The 24617-nt window shown below is 38.6% G+C and overlaps 1 protein-coding gene across 9 annotated transcripts in view; it reads right to left on the bottom strand.

Annotated features, from left to right (window-relative positions):
* ARID1B (AT-rich interaction domain 1B) overlaps positions 1 to 24617 on the bottom strand; it is a 324325-nt gene that overhangs the window by 216550 nt on the left and 83158 nt on the right. For all 9 annotated transcript variants that reach the window (XM_064649203.1, XM_064649206.1, XM_064649209.1 and 6 more), the window contains one exon: positions 7773 to 7883. In XM_064649203.1, coding sequence (XP_064505273.1) covers positions 7773 to 7883 — 111 coding nt within the window. The remainder of the gene's footprint in view (positions 1 to 7772; positions 7884 to 24617) is intronic.

Here is a 24617-nt window from a genome sequence, read left to right as displayed (position 1 = left end):
ACTCAGGAGTAAGCTTCACATCAAAGACTGGTAACGTTTTTTTTTAAACATGAAAGCTGCAACAATAGCACCAGAAACCAACACGTTCCCAGCAAACAGGAGTGGATGGAGGAAGAAAAAGAAAAGGCATCTACTGCTAGGCTTCAGATGTTGCTGGTCAGAGTGAGTTACTGTGTTTAGTCAAGGTTATGAAGTTGAGGTCATACTTCACAAGGGTTGGTAAGCACAAGTAAAGGAGTCATTTGGAAAAAAAATCCTATCTTACAGGAATACTTGTGGCAAAAATAAAAGAAAGAAAAAACATTTACAGTGTCTCAGGTACTTCCTGAAATAGTATTCAAGTGAGTAATACTTCTTTGTCTTACTTTCTATGTCGTAATCCCAGTGTTCACACAGGCATGAACAAAGACATGCACCAGTGAATACATTAAGCTTTGGAATTTATAGTATGCTATCAACTCAAAATTTACAAATAACCAAGCAGACAAGACATGCATACTTTTATATACTATATATGTATGTACACACTTGTAAAATGTTCAAACAATAAAAATTAATCCCCAAATAAAAAAAAACAAACCCCTGCCATTTTAGAGATAGATTCCCAAATGCAGAACCTAAAGGCACTGACGTGGAAATTTAGGCAGATTAAAAGGGCAGCTAGTACAGTTACTGCCTCTGCAGCAGGTACATCTGAGCCATGCATGCAGAGGCATCCATGCTACTACAGTTTACAGACTTGCATTTTAAAGTAACCTCGGGGGCTTTCAGCTTGCCTCTCATTTCAAGCTGCAGGCTTTGGTGGTTCAGGGGCTACCACAAGCATGGTTCAGTCGCCCCTGGCTAAGGGGGCAGCACCCTCTCTGGAAGGAATCAACCTGAGGCAGGGGGCGGGAAGGAAATAAAAAATGAAATCCTTCGACCACCCAAATCAAATCTAGCTTCTTTAATTTCTGAATGAACACCAATACTATTCTAGTATTTGGAGGTATATGACGTAACTACTCATAGCTTCGAAAGCACTGCAGGAAAAAAAGCTACCAATACTTCCAATATTCCACTTAGGACAACACTGGCCTATTTGAATACAAGCTTCTGCAACCTTAACCACTACTGGGATCTGTAATTCCTTAGCAGGTTTCCCATGTAAGTTTCATGTAGAGGTCGGACTAAATATTTCTTTTTGCATTTGTAAATTTTTTTTTATCATAAATTAGCAATTTAGTTATTACAGGCATATTGTAAACATTGTAAAGGTAAAGTATTTTGAAGCCAGTAAAAGTAATGAATAGCTAAGGATTTTTTTACAGTACTTAGTGAAATTACTTTTCATACTTCAATAACAACCTAAAACTGTTCTTTTAAATAAATATGATCAATTTATCAAGAAAAACCAATTAATTCTGTAAAGCACAAAACATAAATTAATAACAACAGGACCTTCTCTTCACACTACCAATATTAAAATTAATATAAGAATACTTAATTCAAGCATCTACAATTTTGGTTTCAATGTTTCAGTTTATGCCCAGGGCTGCTCTGCGCTGCTTTAATTCTACTTTTCGCCAAAAATGGGACTTAATTTACAAGTTGACTCTAGGACAATGAATCACTTTGATCACCTTACATGAAATCCTGGTTTAACTGAAGTCAAATGTAAAATGAGCATGAACATTTAGTGGGCTAGGATTTTCAACGACACACACAAAGTTCATGCCCCCAATAACATCACCTATGTCAGTGGTGCTGCAGTGGCTAGTGCTGCATTTGACCCACTGTTCTGACTGGCAGCAGGACACAAATGGGAGGCCACGTAAGGAATCTGTATGTGCACCCGCAGCAGCTACAGAGCCTGTTTGGCACCTCAGAAACACACAGAAATACGTACACTTGATGTCTCTATACATATGTGTCGTGTGAAACTGGTTCTACCTACAGGTTTATTACAAGGAACGTCAAGAAGAAAAAAAAACCCTAGCAGCTGCACTTGATTCAGAATTAATATGACTTGGAAAAAATAGCAGCTTCTTCCAACTCTGCGCATAAAGGCTAAGAAAAGCCTTTGAGATAGCTTAGTCACTTCTTTGCAACTTGAAGCTTTTTTCCTTTTATTCCAGGCTTAAACAAAGTTCAGTGGGGCATCAAACTGCCTCAGTTTTAAATTACAGTCTGTACTTTAAAATAGAATGCATGCACCACATGTTCCTGAAGCTAGAGGGTGGGAGTGTTATTCACTGAAAATTGAAGGCTTTTTGAGTCAATAATCTTCTTTCACAGAGTAACAATTTTCAGCTAAAATTTCTTGACCCAAACAAAGGAAAACAAGATCATTCAGTTATTTTACAACATTGCAGAAAAGAGAAAGAAAAGTGGGAAAGAGGCACACCAGTTTTATCCTACTTGATGTAAAAACAATGGACAATTTAATTCACAAATATTACATACTCACATTTCTTTCTTGTTCATGGTTTAATACACTCCCAAACAGATATTTTCAGGCAGAGATGTGAATAACTAGAGGACAGATTTGCTATCGTGTACTACATGCATCTATCAACTGGCAACAGCATTTGCCTCCCAAGAATTATAAAGAATCCATTTACAGAATTTTTTTCCTCTTTCTTCTCAAATCACAAGCAATACTCTGTATTTTTAAAATAGCACTTAAATTTAGATCAGGCTTTCTAATTTGCTTACCTGCAAAGAATTCAACAAGGATTACAAAAAAAGGAAGGTCGCTGCACTAGGCTCTCTTTTAGTACTGGTTTGTCCTTACCAGAAGGGCTACAGTGGTAATCAATATTTACATTATGGTAGCATCTACAAGCCCGATCATGATTAGTGCCTACTGGACTAAGCTGAGTATAAATGTCACCAGAGTCCCTCATCTCGGTAGTTTAATCTCTGAGAAAAGAAGAGTTACCTCCTGCTAACTCTAAACCACATTTGCTCAAGTAATGCTGGGAAGTGTTCTCCTGTCTATTGTCTTCAGCCATTAATGTTTAATTGTTTGGGGAGTGCTGTTTTTTGAGATGGGTTCCCAGATACGTCATATTCTAGAAGTGAGACACAGAATGTGGACTCCCCAACCATCCCACGTATTTTCCTCATAACCTACACCTGTTGAGATCCATATGAAATGTTGATGTTCCATGAGCCAATTATATCTAATCTTGAATTTAGTTTACTACTAGTTCTCAACAGAGGTCCTCTGAAATCTAATTTAGTACCCTCCTTCTACAACAAAAAAGGTGTGTCAACCAGAGGAAAAAACTGTTCAGCACCTAAACATCTTTCAGGGCTCATTAAAATGAGGTAAAACAGAACTATGAAGCATTTAATAAAATCAGGAAGGGATTGCTGATGTGCTGTTTTCCACAGTGCCAAGCATAATGAAACTAGGCAACTGATATCTTAAAAAATTTATCTGCTTGGCACTGAAGCTCATACAACTACAGAGGTTGTAGAACCACAACCAAACTTCTCAGACCACAGCACTGCACAAGATACAAGCGGCATTCTATCTTCACTGCTGCCTACTATTTTGTTTTGCATAGGAATTGCTCTGCCTCCATGGAAAGACACAGTGAATAAGTGATGTCACAGAATGAATCCATAAACTCAGAATTCTGAATGATCTAGTAGAATAGTGATTCCCTCAAATCCACATACAACCTTCCCCCTTCAACACTGGATGACCTCCAGTAAGCACAAGATAAACCTAAGTTACAAGACTAAAGCCACATTTTCCCTACAGTTTACATGGATGCAGGTGAGGACCAGCACAAGCCCACCTTGACTGTGGCCTCCAGCCATGCATGTTCACACCTCCACGCTTATACACTCATGGATTGCCTTGCATAAAACAGCTTAGGGATGGGAACTGGCAGAAAACTTACCTTACAAAAAGAAGTGAACTGTCTTCTGTCTGTCTGTGGCTCTATGACTGCTGCAGGGCCTAGTTGTGAACACTGGGATCTGCTGTGCCACCATGTCTCAGCTGATAGGATAACAGCATCTTAAGCCCTTCCAGCAGGATCATACAGTCCTTTAGGCTGTGGCTAAAATCAAAGCTGCTCCGGTCCCCACTGTCTGTCCCCTTTCCCATCACAACTTCTGATTCCCACCTCCTCTTCTGAGGTACCACTGATGCCCACACAATTGCACAGTGATTCAGTCAAAAACTAATCCAGAAACGGAGAGGTTATTTCCCATCTGGTTCAGTTCCCCAGATCAAATCTACTGGCCAGTCCCAGGAAAGACAGTGGAGGAGATGGGACAGCACAGATGTGGGGCACACAGCAGGACTGCAGCTGCCCGGGCTTTAAATGGCTCAAAGCAGCCGCAGAACTTTACCTGTAGGTTGCAACAAAAAAACATTAGCAGAAACCTGTCTTTCAAAAGCATAGAAACCTTGGATAGGCCATTCAACCTCATACCTCAAACAAGCGCAATGGGCAAAAAAAAAAGGGCCTTATTAAAACAAAACAAAGTAATAGCAAAACCACCAATGCCTATCTGAAATGACTTTAATACTCATACCAATAAAAAAATTAAATTAATTTATGTTTTCTGCACCTCACTCTATCAACACAATCCAATGTGAACATTTACAAACGTACCCATTAAAGACAAAATAAAGGATTAGTCTTTACAGACACAAACAGCCTACTGCTGACACAAGCTCCTTTACCGCAACAACAAATCTGCAGATGTATCATTTGGAATTTTTTTCCTGTATGTCTGCTCTAGCTTTCTCACAATAGCAGAAATGTGTATTTTACTATTATCCCTTAAGTCTTGATAAATATGTTCTGTAGTGGCTGTTCTCCAGACAATTTCATTTAGGCCTCTTCCCCTTTATTCCTCTACTCTAATAGAGAACAGTTTCTGTTTATGACTTCCTTTCCTTCACAGAGTACCTAACTCCCATGTTTTCTCAAAAGCTTGAGATTTCCTTCTAATTGTGACCCCAGCAAAAGTGCTTAGAGCACTATTCTGTGCAACTTTTCATTTGGGCTCTCAGTGACTCCACACGGTCAGAGATCCACAGGTCAAACCCTCCAGATATCAGAGGAGTCAGGAGAAGGAAAGCAAGCATTGTATAGAATCTGACAGGCCATTAGAAGTAGCTAATAAAGCCATATTTTGTTTGTAGCCATTTGTTACCAACCCACATTACAAATTCGTCCGCTTTGAACTTTATGGGAACATTCATGCCAGGACTTTTATATACAATGTGTGAAGGAAACGGAACAACTATTGAGCTGTTTAGCTGCGCTTACTGTGTCACAAACCTGCTGAAAAAACTCCCCCCAAAGGGTGACACAAGCCAGCATTCAGTGCTGCAGAAAGTGGCCAGCTCCTCTTCGAATCTATCAAAGGGAAACTCTTTTTCAAAGCCACATCAGAGAAAACCATTCACCATTTAGTATTACATCTCTTTTGTTGGTTTTTGACACTTGTATAAGCTTGCTATGTAGCTGCTGTGATTTTACACAATGCCCTTAAGAAATAAAAAGATAACGGGCAAATAGTATAAATACCAGAATACCATGAAACAAAACATAACTAAATTTTATTAAAAGCCTAACACCACTGCTATAACTTCAAGCTTCACTGTACAAAGACAACTTACTGATTACTACCCCGAAGAACCACATTACTTTGAAAACAAGCTTAAGAAGCCATATTTAGTATGCCAAAATGAAGCTAACTAGGAATGCTAAACAAGGGATAGTGATAAAGGGTTTTCATAAGCAGTCCAAAACAGAATACAGAACTCTCCTGTTTCAGGAAAAAAACCACCATGTTCATATATGGTCAAGCCATCACCGAAAACAGACTTATATTAAAGCCTTTATCTTGTTCACCATATCTTGAATGTATGGATTATTCCTAATTTCTAAGGCATCTTCCTTGGATGTAAGATGACTGGGAGTTTGCTGACATGATCAAAAAAAGCCTTTGTCTCTATATACAAAGGACTGCAGTTGTTTTTAGATTTAAAAAGAAAACAAACAAACAAAAATCCCACACCAAAACCAAACCAAAATAATAATATACTCCATTCCCCTCCATATGAAAACAGCAGGGTTTTTGAGTATATAAAGTGCTCTCTGGTTATGCATCAACGCTTTTCAGTAACAAAGTGTCTCAATAACAGCATTTGGGACCAACTTAGAGTTTAAACTATGTGGCCAAAATGGTTAACATTCACTGTTAATACTACCAGCTTACCCATACCTAGAATAATTATGAGCTACTAAATATACCAAACACTCAGGGACACAGATAATACCCAACACTCTGCTTAGATATCATAATGCTGGAGATAGGACAGAGCATGGATTAAAAGTAGGACAATTATTTGAGAAAAAACACAGGCAAATGAGCAGAACATTAGTTGATAAATAACTTTACTTCTCCTTACCCTAATAAACACTGTTCATGAAAAACTGGGAGGTTAAAAGTCTCTTTTAATATCTCTGCTTTTTAAACTAGGTAGTTGTTGCCAAAACAGTTCAATGTCCACAGTAGCTACTATTTTTAAGGTAAATGCCAACATTCATTTCTGAGACCTGTTCAGAGAAATTAGTCTGTTTAAAAAAGGGTTCCTGAAAACCTGTCAAATTAATACTAGGTTCAAAGCAAATTGGTACTCTTCTTACACCAGTTTCCATAGCTTCTCCTGAGACATGCATGTCTCACATGTCATGTAAAGAATTTGTGGCACATACACTCTCCTAGGTGCCAAAGATGTAACTTTGAAATACTACGTTTATTTCCCTATTTTTAGGGATTTACAATCGTGCCATGTGCCAGAGGTAAAATATACACCATACTACCAGATTTCACAAATACATTTGGTATCTTAATATGGTAAACTCTTTAGAGAGATCCAACTGCAAATGAATAGATATCCACTGAACTGCAGGAAATATCCTATATGCTTATGATACAATATTCCAAGCCAGAGCACATAGTTTATAAAGTTTATATAGTTTCATCATTTAAGCTGAACATATTCTAGTTGGTTTAAATTCATACTGGTTTACTACCAACAAACAAGAAAATCCCCAAACCACAAGGGGCACACAAAGACAAAGCTGAGTACTTTGTCTACTATAGTGAAATAAGACCTTCAAAAATGCAAGTAGCTGCAATGTCTTCACAAAGTATATTCCTTCATGCCCCTTCACCCACAGCAGAATGTGCAGAGCTCAGAAAAACTAAGAAATATTAGTACAAAGTAATCTCCTAACCAAAAGATCAACCTAGCCCAAGTATCACTGTCGTTCCTGCTTCTACATTTCCGTAGTAATATAGTAGCAGAATTAACGTGCCAATCTCATTACTGCTCAGGGTTTGGAGCAAATAACTCCTGGTTACAGTATTCTAAACCAGAATCTACTGAAAACATTTGAAAAGGGCACAGAAAAAAGCCTCCTCCTCACCAGATTGGTTTGTGCAAGTATGGAATTCCTAAAGCTAAAAAAAAATTAATCAATCCATTTCCTCTATACAAATATACGTGTGCACAAGCACAAAATATGCATGTACATAAATAGTGCTGCTTTGAACCAGAACAAGCCTAAGCAAAGTCCACTCATATACAAGCTGTCAGTTCTCACATTTTTAAAAACAATTTTTCATCAACTTTGTTTAAGATTTCTTCTTTCAGTATTTCTCATCTGCTCATCCAAGATGCAATGAAATGCTACGTAAAGTGCCTTCATTTTAAAATACTGAAACAAACATTATTTTCTTACTGGTAAGCTTGACGGTCTTTCTTGCTGGATTAGATTCAAGTCTTCATGGTTAGGCTTTCCTGGTGCCATAGGGGGTTGAGATCTGGTTCCATAGCCTTCCTGAGACATGTCCTGCAATAACAGTTGTAAAAGAATTATTAACTTGACTCAGTAATTACAATTAAATACACATCACAGAAGGGTGAAAATATAACAGCTGAGTGATGATGGTTTCTTTGGTCAGAAGTGTTTACTAGTTAAAGCTTTTTGATAGAAATATCAAGCCCACACAGGTACCACTATGACATATTCTGTTTGTAAAGAAATCCAGGGAGCTGAGATGCATGCCAACATCCAGCAGGGACTCACACCCCTGGAACAGGGGGAAACACACAAAACCAAACCTCTTAAATAAACAACCCCCTTTTACTGTAAAAGAATAAGTAGCAAGCATGAACATTCATCCTACTCTGAGGTATATTCTCAGGCTTTTGATGAAGTACTGAGCCAGGTGGAAGACTAGACTTGAAAATAAGACTGCAATCACGCTGTGTAATCAGACTCCTGTAACAACCCTGGATTTACCATTGCTGCTACTGGCGCAACTTTCAAACACTGGCTATCAGGTCATAGCACACAATGCAGCCGCTGCATCTGCTGGAGGCATGCTGCATCTGAAGGGTTAGAAGGCAAATGTATTTGATCAAGAAGAGCTCCAAAGCCTGTACCAGTAACATGGAGATCTTCCTCCCTACGCGAGCCCAGGTAGGCTTAGGTAATGGCCTAACACAACATCCACCATACACAGGCGGGGGGAGCAACAAAACAATCTCCCATGAGCCATCCCCCATCCTCCAGCACAAGCTTGCTTCACACGCAGAAATAGTTGCCCATTGCAAAGCCTTAAATTCAGGCTTCATTTTAGCTACTATAGCAGCTTCTACAGCAACTTCTTCAAGGAAAACAACAGAAAGCACAGTACTGACTTCAGCATGTGTTACTGGCACGGAAAGTTGAAGAACCAGTTCCTGACTGCTAGAAAAGATATCTCACCTTTTTCTTTGTTGTTTTTAAATTGTTTAATTCTCCTCTCCCTTTCATGAGTTTACTACCAGTTCAGCTTGCTTCAGCCATCCTCAGACCTTCAGTTTTCAGGGATACCTAAAGCAGGTGGGTGCTGCAGGCACAAGGGGCAGGGGAAGCTCTCCTCTGCCCCACCCCACTATCACCTTGCTGCTGCCTGTGTGGGGCTGCTCAGGCAGCCCAGTGCCCACAGCCACAGCTGCAGCTCATGCAGAGACTCCAGGAGGCAGCTGGCTGGCAGAGCAGGAAAGCTTTCTGTCTCTGGTTTTAGCCCAGCTTCTGACAGAGAGAAATTTGTTAACAACTGTACCATTTCCATTCAGCCCCTTCCACCCATCTGGGACTCTCCCAAATTATTTTAAGGGATGCAGAAAATTCAATGGGGCTAATAAAACAAACCCCAACAAACCTGATACAATATAAACCCAGCAATAAATGATCCTATCCCTAAGCCTGTGCCAAGTAAAATCAAGAAACACTTAAAAGGCCAGCACTTCAATGTGGTTACCAGCAGAGGGTAACAATTAGGCTTAAGGGTGACAAAGGCTGATGGCTGAATGATTATTATCCCCTGTGACCCCCCACACTCCCCCCCGCCCAGATTTCCACTTGTCACACAGCTCTCCTGCTGTGCACACCAGCAGGTTCCTGTGGATTAACAGTGAGGTTTAAAATCAACAAATGGCACAAGGCCTCCATTCAGCAGCCTTCACCCCAGTACAAAGGAGTAGAAAGGTGCAGGACAGCTTCACAATAGGCAAACAAATGAGCAAACCTCTGCTTTCCTTTTTATTTAAAAACGCACAGGCACATACACACACACACACACACACACACACACACCACGCTCACGCACGCTGGGGGCTGTCACTGCGCAGGCATTCATAATAAACCTGGCAACCCCAGATTTCAACTTCCAGTTCAGCATTCGATGTCATTCTTCCTAATTCTTAAAAAAATACACCAAATTAAAACCACTTGTCAAAACAACAACAACAAGAAAACCACACAGAAATACCAAGAGTGGTGAAAAAGGATAAATGGAATATTCAGTTTAGGAGATGTCATTGTAGAAACACAATTGTTCCTTTCCCCAAACAGACACTACAGGAATTTGCTGGGGAGCAAAACGTGTTTTATATTTTGAAAAATCAAGAGCTATCACTTCCTTATGAAGTACCAAGCATTTTTTCCCACAGGTTTACAAGATTTTAACCTTACTTTCTACTGAAATTTCCAGGGACACTGGCGCAGGAGAGGGAAGAGACAGCATGCTTTCTCTTGAGAAATACTGCAGGTTGAATGGAATTTACTTTTACCTGGGTGTTTGAAGACTATGTATGAAATGTCTTTCCTCACACTGAAGAGCACATTACAAACTTCAGACATGACACCCTTTGTATTTTTAAATGCACATTTTTATAGTCTTCTTTCTGACTGTGGAAAAAATCAAATCCATTTGCTCTATTCTAGATGAGGTTTGGAAACATGCAGAAATTAGTGTTTGTTAATGATGCAGGCACCTGTGCATTCCAAATGGGACTGAGATCACAAACTCATTCTTACATTCTCCGTATAGCTGTGTAGATATGTTGATCACTGGAAACTTGGAAAGCAGCTCTTGAGAAGTAAAGAATCAGTTTGTTCTCAGTAAGCTGCAAGCATGGGAATCTCCCGGATGAAATATGCATGGGACTGTGTGTATAATTTTATGTGTTTATACATATGCATTGTCCAATAAAAACAGTCCATTTATATACTAAACATAATGATTAAATAATAGCATATTTCACTAAGAGGTTGGCTTCATAATGAAAACAGCGCTTAGCATCATTTTCACTGAAAAACAGAAGAGAGAAAATCCCTGCTGCCTTTCTTCAGTTCCACATTTGGAAATACTGTTAATATACAGCGTATGACAGAATAGCTACAACAGATTTTGAGAGATAAGTAAGAAATAAGGACAGCAGTATTAGGGTAAATTGTCTGTCATGGAAGAAATGCGTGGTATTGGCAATTCTCACCTGCATCTTTGAAAGGTCATTTTTCTTTCTAGCATCTAGGAATGGATTTATTGGGGACTGAACAGAGGGAACATAAGGGGAAGAGGAACATGTTACCATGTGTTGTTCTAAGTCACAGCTGAGGAATTCCCCATTGATACCGGGATTCATGATTTTTTTTCATTTGACTCCCAGTATTTCATCCATCACTAACACTGGCTTTCAAAGCAAAGCTTATGATTTTTTATGAATCACAGAAAATTCATGTACTTAAGAGAGAAATCCAGGCTTTTATAAACAGAAGGCTACAAGTTTCCACTCAGAACTTCCCAACTGGGCACAAACCCAATCATATCATAGCTGTTACAGCACAAACTGTCAACAAAGTTATTTTATAACTAAAATCAGGGTTTCCTCCATCAGATTTTAGAAAAGCACAAGGACAAATAATCAGCAAGTCATAAACATATACTCAAAATAGCTGACGTTTAGACTTTTTCACACTTTTCAAAACACATTTATTCTGTGAAACAGGTAGACCAAAAAAGAAAAAAAAAAGGATTAGACACAGTCTAAACCCCATGTATTGGGTAAGCTATTCAGAAATCTATCCATATACAATTATTATATTTGGGTGGTAATAATAATAACAGCAACAAACTGCTTATCATCCACAGAGCCAGGACTAGTTATTCATCTCCTATTCACATACACTTTTAGCTTGTTCTGCAAATTGTGGTAAATGGAGCTCAAGATTTGTGAAGTCTGAGAAGTAAGGGAGGAAATGGGGTATTTTCTTCCCTCTTATTCTCTGTTACTGTATTCATCTTACAGACTTTCAAAGTCTCTAATTCTGGTGTGGTTTAAAGCGACTGAGTGAGCCTATGTAGTGGCCCACAATAAAGTCAAAGGCTCCTTGGTCCTGCCTCCCACAATTCTTCCAGCTGGACACACATCCCTTACTTTGTATTAGTAGTCTTTATTAGACCATTTTGTTAAGTGGTGTTAAGTTTGTTAAAACTTGCCAGTTAAGTAACTCCTTTCCCCCAGCTTTATCATGGGTTACTGAGTAGAACTGGCCTCAGGAAGGGTTGGGCGAGCAAGAAAGGAAGGAAATCTCCCTCCTTCGGCAGCAGCCAGCCATGAGCCTGGCTCCACACTTCCAGCAGTCAACTACACTGAGACCACTTTGGAGCAGGCCACTGACAGACAACCTTTTCCCTTTTTCATGTGCAATGCTAACTAGTGTCATGCTTTCATGCTCTAGCTGGTCCTATCCTAAAACAAGCAAGCCTGTCCACATTGACATGTTCTCTGCAAACCTGAATGAAAATTGCACTGATAATGCTGGAAACCATGTAGATGAAATGCACATTTGTTATAAGATCTGCCGAAGACGATTAAATCTAATTATTAAATAGTTTAGATTATTTTTAATAGAAAATGAAGGCATAGGGAAAATATTACTATTTGAGGGAAAACCACATTTAAAGAAGGGCTGGGTGAGAAATATCATTCAGGCTTCATCCACTTCTACTGCAGTGAGTTTCAGAGGGATAACATGACCACCCAGGAAGATAAGTACCATGATGCTTAAATAGAAAGAAAATAATTTATTGAAAATAATATGCTAGACTTCAACTTGAAAAACTCATTAAAAACTATTTTAGCTCATCTTCTTGATTCAGTGGGTTGATCCTTAGAAGACTTCAAGTGTGAGAGCAGCAAATTCTACAGCAACGTGACAACAGCACAGTTGAAAGCAAGTTTCCTCCCGTCCCCCAGACCACTTGAGAATGGAAGTTAGGACCCAGTATAGCAGCCAAGAGGACTGCACAGCCCTACAATACGAGATTATTTTACTTATCTATGACGGAATACTACTGAACGTAAAGAAGGCAAGTGATATGTTAGGGGCTATAGAAGGACATTCCTTGTTATGACTTAACCAAGCATCAGTTCATTCTGTGTAGATAAATACATATCAATACATCTCCACTATTTCCACCTTCTGCACAAAAAGGCTACAATAAAGAAAAAAATTACTTACCAGAATGGTGGCATATCCCTAAACAGCCAATTTCTAGCCCAACTCTAATACCTATCATGTCACCTACCAAGTTGTTTACTCTCTGGCAGCACAAAACTGACAACAAAGGACAGCCAACCTGTTAGAGGAATACTGTAGGTAAGGCTGCACTCAGAAAAAATGTTACGCCCACGGGCACAGGCAACACTGAGTCTCACGCAAGCAGCCCTGTGGGGAACGATCCACTAGGGCCAAAAGAGCAGAGAGGTTTGCTTGAATCCTGGACAAATTGTCTGCAGAAGTCCTGCAGTTTGTCGATGGACTCTTGCAGAAGATCCTGGGTCAAGAAGAAATGCATATATACGTGTCTTGAATTTTATGAATCAGAAATGAAAAAAAAACCAAAACAAGAAAACCTAAAAGCCTTGAAGAAAAGAAAATTGCTATCTTGCAGATGGAGAGCATTGTGCACAAACCAGCAAGCATGTCTCTTACGGCATAGAAGGAACGGGTGATTTCAGGAAAAAAAATTGTTTTGTAGGTCCCAGCACCCATTACGCCAACAAAAAAGAAGAGAGTGCTAACCACCAGAGGTGGATTACCAATGTAGTCTGGTAATCCTCTTAAACACGCTAGTCTGTGTTTATGTGATGAACTGAATAAACCCTGTTCACAACCAGAGTACGTAAATAATTTCAAGTCAACCCTCTACCACAAAAACCTCAATGGAGACAAGGCAAGCAGCTGTCCTGAAGTACGGCTACCAACAGGTTGGCATCTACCTCAATATATTGATGCCATTTGCTGACTGTTGCTTCAGTGGGACTTGCAAGCAGTGACTGCTCCTAGTTCAGGTTGTTATCGTATGCCCGCAGTCAAGCCAGGCCAGAAACAAAGATGATACTTTGCCTCACCAAGTTAGTTTTGGTCTTCATCTTCATTACAGGTACTAGAGGAAGGGAAGAACTTTAGAAACATGCCAAAGCAAAAAGCCCCTTTCCTTTTCCAAAAGGAGAAATTCATCCAGAAATCATACCTAACTCCTTAAAGGAAGATTGTCCCATTTATGTGGAGACATTTGGCAAACCTGCCAGTTTGGATGCCTCAAGTGTAGACCAGTCATTGTCAGTAACACACCTCATTGTCTTCTTCAATGTTATTAATACCTTCCCTTCCAAGATATTTGCAATTTCTTTCTAAAACTTACTATTTCCTAGGTGCCCTTTGTTAAGCTAATTTAAAAAAAAATTACAATGGGAACATAATTTTCTTCCTTCAGGACCCCAATTATTATGCAATGACATCCAAGTTAAGCCATATGAAACTGGAGAAGGAAGGAAAAAAACATACACTTTACGTAGCAGGCAGCACTTGATGTAAAAGATCAAAAAATAAACTTACGTAAGCAAATATATTATTGATGGTCAGTCCATCAAAATTCTCCAGAAGTTATTAGAAAGTCAGACTATCTAACTATGGAAGGTTTTTCCCTCAGAATGTTTAAAACATTTTAAACACAGATTGGGTTAAAAAAAGCTCTCCACATCTTACAGGGAGATTTGTTGTTTGGACAACACAGCTTCTAGTCACATATTGGGTAATCCGGGCCAACTAACAAGACAGAAGGGTCTCTCTTCCTAAATGCTCTAGTCCATTTTCACATGTGTCTCGCCTATATGGCCTCCAGGACCCACATTAAGCAAGTGATGCAGGAAGAGCTCCAAGATGAAATCATTCTCAGCAACCCTTATCTTGCTATTCTCTTTCACCACTATTGCATTCCATGGATCACAGAGCATATCAATAGTGGATTTAATCAGAAACAAGACATTTCTTCTGGTTTTCTTCTGTCATACTTGTAACATGCCACATGAAAAATAGGCGAGTTTGATGTTTGTATTAAAATGTGACTGCTGCACACTGCACAGCCTGATAAACAGCTGTCAGCTCTTCCTTTACAGGAAAAAAAGTAGATGTAAAGTTCCACTGTAAATAAAGAGATCAGAGAGAATTCAAAGTAGTAATCTGAGAAATATAACTTGGAAATGAGGGGTAAAATGAGCATTTTATTTCCATGCATTTTCCCATGTTTACAGAGCTTTTTGGACTTTTCCTAAAAAGCTATACAAGGCTCAACAGTCCAACCACGCTTTCATTTTCTACACCCCTCCTTCCTCCCCCTGCCCATCCTTTCACTGACAAAGCTATATTTAAAACAAAACAGAACAAACATACAAAAAAAAAAGGTTTTTTTAAAAAAGGAGGACTGGCCAGCTTTGCGTGTCCTATTCTTTATAGTCACTTGGGACAGACTACCACGTTAATGTGATGACTTACAGATTTTGCGCCATCCAGCATCCTGCCCTGCCACACTAGTTCTTCCTAAAACTCCAGGAGGAATGCACCACTTCAGCAGACCCGAGATGGGAATCTGTTCTGAGAAACAAGCTCTGCGCCCCAAAGAAACAGCTAAACAACCCGACGAAAGGTGGGAGAGGGGCAGGATTTAAACCTGCCATTTGTTTCAATTTGGGCTGCTGCAGAAGCAGGGAGCTGGGGGGCTCTGTGCCCCAGAGGGCAGCAGCCTGCCCCAGACTGCCTGCCACCTCCGAGGAAGTTCTCCCAAGCATACGGCTCACTGGCAGAAATGAGGTCAGAGCACTGCCCGCAGCTTACAGCAGAGCTGAAAGCCTGAAGCCAGCTTACCGAATAAAGAGAAAAGCTGCACCGAGAGCAGCTGCTACCTCTAGGCTAATAGAGCTAGGTACCCAAGGATGAGACATCCTCACTCGAGACCGGGAAACATTACTTCAGTGTTTTCTTAGAGGCACATCTGTATCTGTGCTTTGAGGTAAAAGCCAGGACTTCATCTAAAGGCTCATGAAAACCCGCAAATTGGTTAGGAAGGGCTGCAAAACATCACTGAGGCTGCATTTAAAAAAAAAGAACGGAGAGGTTTGTTTCCTACTCTCCATCCCTCAAATACAAAGCTGTATTACATTATAGACATTTATATCACAGTCCAGTGACACCTGCTAACTTACTCCCTAATACTCACACATGGAGGTCTCTTCAAAATGAAAACTGAAATGAGATTTGCCTACTATTTGATCAACAGTACAATCACAGGAGAAGAAATCGAAGCTCAGATACAAAAAAGTCTGTAATAAACTTGGTAAAGAAGGTATTCTCACCTGGTGTCTACTGTTTCTGTTAACTTAATTTTTCAGTATGTGAAAGGGTTAGTATGTTACCTTTGGGACTACTGGAAGTGGAGAATTAGTTGCATTACCATCCTCTCTTTCTCTGCAGTCTGTTAAAACACACAGTATCTGTGCAAAAATTCAAATCCAGCACCAGCAGAAGCAATTCAATGGACTGCACAATACACCAGTTTAAACCAACAGCAGCAAACTATTTCTTTAATCTTTTGAGGTAGAAAAGTCTTCACCACCATAACCACAACCACAATTTTCTCAAAAGAAAATATTCCCAACTGGAGTGGTGCTGGGAGTGCCAGGAGGAGGGAGTAAGGGGGTGGTAAACAAGTGAAAGAAGTGATGAAAACTTAAAACTCTGAGAACAGACCACTGAATAGTCTTTAATACAGCAAGGAAAATAGAGTGACTTTCATTAAAAGTCACCTCTCTTTATATATTAATCCTCTCCTTATTATATTAAAATTATCCTCTTCTTTTTTGTGAGGGTGAAAGAGGACAATCTTCATGAATTCTGTAGGCAGAGACTCAAAATCCAAACACATATAGCTGGTTATTTAGCCTTCTACCTAAAAACGTGCATGTGGAAAGACAGCTTCTTGGCAATCAGGGATAAGCACGAGGAAGACATAAAGAGAGACTGTGCTCTTACAGAACCTGATTTATTGAGGGACAGCTCACCAAGACCAACAGTTGTTCTATCTCCCGCAACATAAACACCAAGCACAGTTTTGTCAACACATAAAGGTAAACTTGTTTTTTAAGTGGTATCTTACTTATTTCAATTTGCTATTTCATTCTTTGTTGTACGCATCTGATTGCAACAACTAAAACGCCCTGTACCAATTCAGCTACACACTCCAAAATCTATTCGAAATTCTACTACAGTAGGAGAAGAAGGCAGTAAAAGGGAAATACTGGAAAGGATAATGAATACATATAAAATATATGCTGGTCTATATTCAGATAATACATTGTCTCAACAACAAAATCCCAATGCAAAATACAGAAAATAAAACTAAATATATGTACACTGAACATCTTCAATTATTAAAGAAAACACAGGCAGCCAGAAAAATGCAGTGGTAAATTTTATGCCAGGAAATATCAACAAACTTATTTTCTTACCTCTGAGGAAAACAATGTATATTAATTTAAAGGCCATAAGAGAATACTGCTATATTGCAACTGGCCATGAGGTGTAATTTACAAGACCACTAAAATTTAGAATATATACTCCCCATACGGAAGTAAAAAAAACCCCAAAATAACAAAAAACCAAAACCAAACCAAACCAAACAACAACAAAAAAACCCCCAACACATCACCAAAAAACCCTTACCAAACAGATTAAGTAGTACTTTTCAGACTTGACAACATGATCACTTAATTCTAAATGCTATTCTATTTGCATTGTATAGTTTTTCTTATAACAGGATTTGTGCTTTTATATTCTAAAACATTTGTGCAGACAACTTTGTCTATGAACAGCCATCAGATTAATGAATCATAAAATACATGACTATTACATGATCAGGTATCTTTCAATAAACTCACTATTCTGTTTAACTTACTGCTAAATTTCAAAGGTACGGATAAAATTATTTCTGGGATATTAATTTAGCTCTCAGAATAACATTAAAAGAAAACCAGCATTGAGTAATAAGGAGAGTGGTAAGGGGAGCAACAATAGTTACGATCACTAATCTCCTATAACAAAATAGTTTTTATCAGCCTGCATTCCAATAGTTTTACTATCAAGCTAATTAATTGACTCCTATGCCAATATCTAAATGCCAAGCAATTAATGGCACTGAACTATAAAAGGCCTTGTCTTTGCTCTTGTAGAGTTATTTTATAAAGCAAATGCAATTCTGTCACTCCGCTGATTTAATGCAGGCTTTGTGAGGTTAATATTCCCAGGCAATTGCAAAATAAAGAACTCCTTTAATTAACCTTCTGTGATTTAAATACTGAGAGAAATCAGAACGTAGAAACTTTAAATAATACCACCATCATAACAAAAACAATAACACTTTATGGATAAAAGCCAAACCACTGATTTGATAACTTTGAGAAATACATCTGAACACGTGTATCTTACTGTATTTCTAAACTCATTAAGAAGACTTTTCTCTAAGTATAACATAATAAATCCATGGTAGATTTTACATAGTTTTTGAAGTTGAGCTGAAAAATGTTTCCTTTCAGGATTATTTACTTATAAATACCGAAGCTTTTCATTTGAAGAAATGATTCAGCATCCCCACCTTTTGCACTAGAATGCTTCGCAGAGATTTTTGTTACAGACACAGGACATTGCCTGCTAAATCTACAAACTAATTGCATGTAAGTAACTGACCACTTAAAAATAAAGGAGCAAAACAGGACTTCCCTTTTCCTCCCAGACTAAGTTTTCTGTCTTTCCAATTTAGGTGAAAGGAGGCTTTTATTGCCAGAGTTTCTTTATTATATTGTACGCTAACTTCATTTTAGTACATGAAAAAATCATCACGACTCAGGCCTTTCAGCATTGTGCACTTACAAACAAAAGAGCTACAATATGTCTGCCAGGTTCAGAAAGATACAAAAACATGGGAATAAAAATTAAAAACCAGCAGGGTACAGGTGGTCATGAATATTCCTGCCAAACAGGTTTGCAGCATGCTCTGACCTATCTCCTCCGACTATCCGGTCAGATATCATCAAACCCCCATCAGCAGCAGATGCCTCAAGAGGTGCACTTGCTGGTTTCTCAGGAGAAGAAAGCCAACCTTCAAAATTCCTCCTTCAAATGGAAAAGCCTGCTTTCAGCAGAAAACCATTAAGAGATGAACACACATACTGCGAAAATGTTTAACTAAAATGAGGGAACTTTAAACCGAAGGTGCCATACAGTTGTTGAGACAACTCCGAGGCAAACAAATACTTTCACTGACAGTCCTTTGGAAGATTATAAAACAGACGTATAAACAAGTTTGCTATATTTTATACATGAACAGTAGTACCACTTTGCAAGATAAAGTACTTCTCCTTTCCCAGTAATATTCACTTAACAAATCCAAGTTACTACAAAGACAGATATGTGTAATGGGTAATTAAACATGCTAACTTTAACAACTTCAGACCTAACAGACTGGAGTTGGATTTTTATTTGCATAAATTGATCACCATGTCTGTAAACACTCTCTTTAAAATAACAGGGCCAAGAAAGTCTTCTCTAAATCTGAATGCAGATTTCTGGGTTTGGTCAACAAGCCTTCAGCAAAAATAAGCCTGCACTGCTGTGAGTGCTGCTCCGTGCTACGCCCTCAATTTTGTGTTTGTGCTCAGGTGTGAGTTTACAGACAATTATACTTGCTTTTTCTGCCTCACTCTATTCTTGGTAGCTACTTGGCTCTGGAAGATTATTCGCCAAGTCTGACAAGACAGCACCTATTATAATCTTATAAATACAGAGGGAAATCGCTGAAAAAAGAGAGAAGTTCGACACATTTCCTGGAGGGATATAAGCAATGCTAAGCAAACAGAGCAGTCCCCAGATGGGCAATAATCAGCCATTCCCACTACTGGGAAAAGCTGTAGCACAACAGGAGTCACAGTTTCACTGAACTCCTGAGCTGAATAACACACACAGATAAATAACCTTATGCTTAACACTTATTTGCTATCCTAGCAGCATCATGATTATGAAATACAACTTGATAAAAGCAGAAATCTAACTGGCAAAGAATTCAATCAGTAGTCGTTGAACCTACACAGGTTCAAACATCATTTGCCCTTCATGAAAATATCATGTGCTTAAGAAAGGCTCAAAAAGGATAAATCACTTTTATGCACAAGATCAGTATGGTTCTTAAGTATTTCAACAGTTTTTAGGTCACTTTGGTGTTCAGCAGGTGCTGGTCATGTGTGGCTTGTCTAGAAGCCAGGATTTAAGTCATGATGTGTGAGTTTGGAAGACAGTTGCTGAAAACTGGCTCCAGCCAAGCTTTAACTACAGATGTGAGAAGTCAAGATTGTGTTCTGCCTTTTAGTATCTACCTGACATCTCTGAAGTAGGCTGGCAACAGAAGGTTCAACATACCAAAACGGATGCTTTCACACAAAGTTACACTGTTGGTGTTGTTTCTAGTTTTAACCCATAAAGGAGGCTGAAAAGGCTGGCAGAAGTATATATATCTGTATGAGTTCTTAGTGTTATAAATCTGGGGTTGAATGTTTTAAAGGAACCACTTCTCCCCTGTACCTCTTTACTCGGGAAAGAATACAATTTCTTCTAAGCTAAAAGCAAGTCCAGCATTTCAAGACAGTGTGAGTATACACTGAGCACTAGGCATCTCTGTTCCTGAGAGGGTGAAAGCCATGAAGGTTTTATGGTACACAACAAGTAGTGGTGTCAGCCACTGCTGCTGATGGCAGGCAACAATCTCTTCTGAACATTAAATTTGATTATGAGTTCTCATATAACTGTAATAACCAGCTTCCACAAAGAATGCTTTCCTATATGCCTGGCAGCAAATGTCAGATTAACATACAAGCTTGTTCTTTTCCAGATTTCCTGTGGTTCATAACACAACGAATATTAAGTGCAACCACTCATCTAGTGGTAGATAATTACAGACACAAAAGTTAAAAGGACAGAAGGACAAATGATTTTTATTATAACTTTAAGACATAAGCATCTGTATGTTACTCCTTAAAACAAGTTGAAATTAAATTCTGCAGGATTTGAGACTAAACTACATACAGTACAGACTGCTAATTCTGTGCCAATTTCTAGTAGCTTAAGAGTGAAGATTTTATTATAAAGAGTAATTATGTTGAGGTACACAACTTAAATCTGGACTCAATGAGGACTGTCTGTATTACTTACTAGTGAATTTGGTATTTGCATGTATCCCAGTTATTCCTAACATACATTTTTGTATAGTGTTATACCCCAAAACAGCTTGACAATGTTAATTAACATGCTGCTTACTATACGGTTAAAAGAACTTTAGCAGCTCACACTGAATTTAAAAACAATCCTTCATCTTCATTGTACCAAAATCACTTTAATAATTTGATGCATTTTGCCACAATACAATTTGTTCTGTTTTCATGACAGTCTTACAGCTTGGACATGAAAACAGATTAATTAGTTTCACATTTTGTTCACATTTTCATAGACTGTTTCAAATTAGGAATTGTTTTAGCTGTCCTACCTTGCACTGATTCAACACTCGAAACAGATGTCTATGAAAGAACGTTCTCATCATCATCTCAGGCTTGCAACTGAAACTAGTTCCAACCATCGATCCCAGTTCAGGGAAATGGAGAGAAGTCACAGCCCCTTGTGGTAGTATCAGTGGTCCTCAACCCTCTGCTTGGAGACACTGACTGAGGTGTCACCAGAGATGCTTCCCATCTTCTCAAGTACACTGCCTTCCTACTTTGGATGCCTTTCTACCTGGGACTACTAAAATGAGTCACAGATTCTTACTGGCCCAAACTGTGTTCGTCCCCCTGGCCCACTTTCAGAAAATAAAACCACAGGTTACTCTACTGTTTATTCATCCTGCACAATTTGCATTGGCAAATATCTTGCCAAGATCAGTAGGTTATGTATCATAGTGGGGGACAAACAAGGTTTTGGCCAGCTTTAAGAAATTAAAATAAAACCTGACAGTGAGGGAGTCTTGCTTGCTTGTTTATAAAACATTTTCTCCTTTTACATAAAAGCAGAGTAAAGATTGAGCCTGAACTACTGGACTGTTCCTTTAAGGTATTTTAAAAAAACCCCCTAGTAACCACAAGAAAATGACATAAGAACACACAGAAAACCACTTTGTGAACAGTTAACCGGAAGGACCAATGCCCCAGAAAAGGGCACATGCACGCTCCACCTCAAGGACCTGCCACACTTTTTCCCCTCTTAATCTCATGCCTGCACGTGAGAAAGGAGATCAGCACGTATAATCCCACTCTGTTCTGGAAATTTGCAAGCAGAAAGCTTCCAGAAATGTGTAAAACAAAGGACAGCTTCATTCAGAGTAACAGCAGCAGGTGTAGAATAAAATCATTACTTTTGTTTAAGTAAGAGTGAGACCATAACTATTTTTCAGATCCATTTTATCTGTGAAAAAGTGATATGGTCCCAACTCATAAAATAACACAATAAAGCTCAAAGGCATCATCCTATCTCAATATATGTGAACACATGCTACATAAAACAAGAAAATATATAAACATGGCTGTTTACAAGCCAGTTGTAATGCCAGGAAAGCATAATAACCAAAAATATACATCACACTATCTTAACAAAATAATGTTTAATGATGACAGTTTAAGTTTGCAATTACATGACATTCTTGAGCAAAATATCACTTCTACTTATGGCAAAATATTTAAAACTGCAAAAACAACTGAAGCATTTATTCATTTATATGCGATTTCAAGATGAAAAACCCTGCCAAGGGCAACACCACAGTAGTGGAGCACATCTTTCTTTCTCTTTTTTCTTTAAAGAGCAATAAAGGTAAAAAAGTTTTAAAAAAAAAAGGCAGTATCTACATCTACTGGCAATATCTACAATATCTAATGATCAATGAATCTGCTACTGCAATAAATTTGCTTAAAATAAAGCTCTTCCTTTAATGGTTTTTACACAGCAGGCTCCTGATATGAAGAGGGGATGACTGATGCTGGCTTACAATATGGCTCTACAGTAAACTGTGCCAGTATTACTGTCAAATCACCTCTTATGAAACTCCCTTTCTGCCCACCATGCAATCAATTTAACAAACATCTAAACAACTTAACAGTTCAAACATTCAAACAAATCCCATTCTCCTCCTTCCCCTCTATGCTTATTAGAAGAATGAAAGTCACAAGTCACTGGAACAGTCCCAGAAATTGTTTTATCTGTTTACTTTTATTAGACAAGATTGCATATTGAATTCAAGTGAGTCAAGGAAAAGCAGCAATGGTTTCATACTTCCACAATGTCTGAGAAATGGAAGATGAGTACCAATTCTAAGGCACAACACAGAGTTATACCTGACTGCAGGAGCTCACTCACATTCTGTCTAAAAGAGCAACAATAAAATATTATCTGTAAGAAATTTTGCATCAGTTTTCTCCCCATAACAGAATACCCAGAACATCACACTACAGGGTTTTACATAAAAGGAAACCAGTGGCAAGAAAAAGTCCATCATCCAGCCAGAATAAACACTATTTTCTGCTTTATAATCTCCAAAACAAGTAGACTGACATAAATCTATCAGGGAAATGAAGAAAATACAGTAGGGAAAAGAAGGCAAATTAGAGAAGCCCTCTTTCTCCAATCTGGCATCTCCATTCTCCATCCTGAAGTAAAACCAGTTCAATCACACTTACATCACAAAATAGAAAGACAAAAGTATAGAAAGACAAAAAAACAGTTAATGAAGAATATATAAAAAAAGAAGGAAATTCATTTGCAAGCTGGAAAAAGCAAGCACAAGTAAGGATGACAGACAGACAGGATGACAGATTGTATGACTGAGACTACCTCGGTTTCCTAATTGACAGGATTATATAAACAGGATGTACTGATATTTTTAAGAGTAGAAATAAGAAAGATACACCACCTGGTGCAACAGGTAATATATGATTCTGTAGTTTATTTTTATACTGTATTTAGAATGTATAAAGCCAGTATTAAGTCACAGCAACACAATCACACATGTTCAAGGAGACCTTCAGAGGGGGGTCATATCGTCAAACCTCTAGTTCAAAGCAAGTCTAACAAGAACAGGGTGCTTGGGGGCCTTGTCTAAATTTCTCCAGGGATGGAAATTCCAGTCTCTGGAATTTTGTGTGTTTTCTCATTCTCACGTTTGTGGGCTTATTTTCTTTTACCAAGTTGCAACTTCCCTTTTCCCAGTCTGTCCCCACTGTCTCTTGTCCTTCCAGTGTTCACCTGAGATAAGTTTGGCTCTGCTCTCACCCACATTCCCCCACTTGGTGGCTCCTAAAACTGTATGAGTACCTACTCCTACTTCTCTTGCTAAAATTCTAATCAAAGAAATTCTAATTTTTTAACTATTTCTGAAAGGTAATGAGTCTCATATAAGCAGAGACATGTATGCTTAAATAAGGACAGTTTTTAATTTTTTTTTGTCAGCAGAAGAATTTGACATATGCTCCCAACTTTTTTGTTACCCTGGTATTAATTTTTGTTTTGTACACTGGTTACTACTTGACAGTAATTGTGCTACAGATTATCGTCAGATAAAGAACACTGCTGCTGAAGTGTCAGAAGTATTGACTTCAATTTTCTTGTGTCAGGAATTGGTTTCTAGATTAGCAGTTCCCAAAGAATGGGAAAGCACACAGTGGTGAGGTTTTACAGAGAAACATTAGAGAGGAAGTGTTCACCTCATGACTCGGCTTGAGACAGGGGGATGAGCAGCAATGGAACCTATCTGGAGATAGGGAAAGAAGCAAGCCCCAAGGTGTTTGGGACTACTTATTATTTATACAAAATAGTCCCATCTACACACAG

The sequence above is a fragment of the Pseudopipra pipra genome, chromosome 3 (genome assembly GCF_036250125.1).
Source record: "Pseudopipra pipra isolate bDixPip1 chromosome 3, bDixPip1.hap1, whole genome shotgun sequence".
Classification (NCBI taxonomy): domain Eukaryota; kingdom Metazoa; phylum Chordata; class Aves; order Passeriformes; family Pipridae; genus Pseudopipra; species Pseudopipra pipra.
The sequence above is the reverse complement of the archived record's forward strand: the minus strand, read 5'-3'. Positions and strand labels throughout refer to the sequence as shown.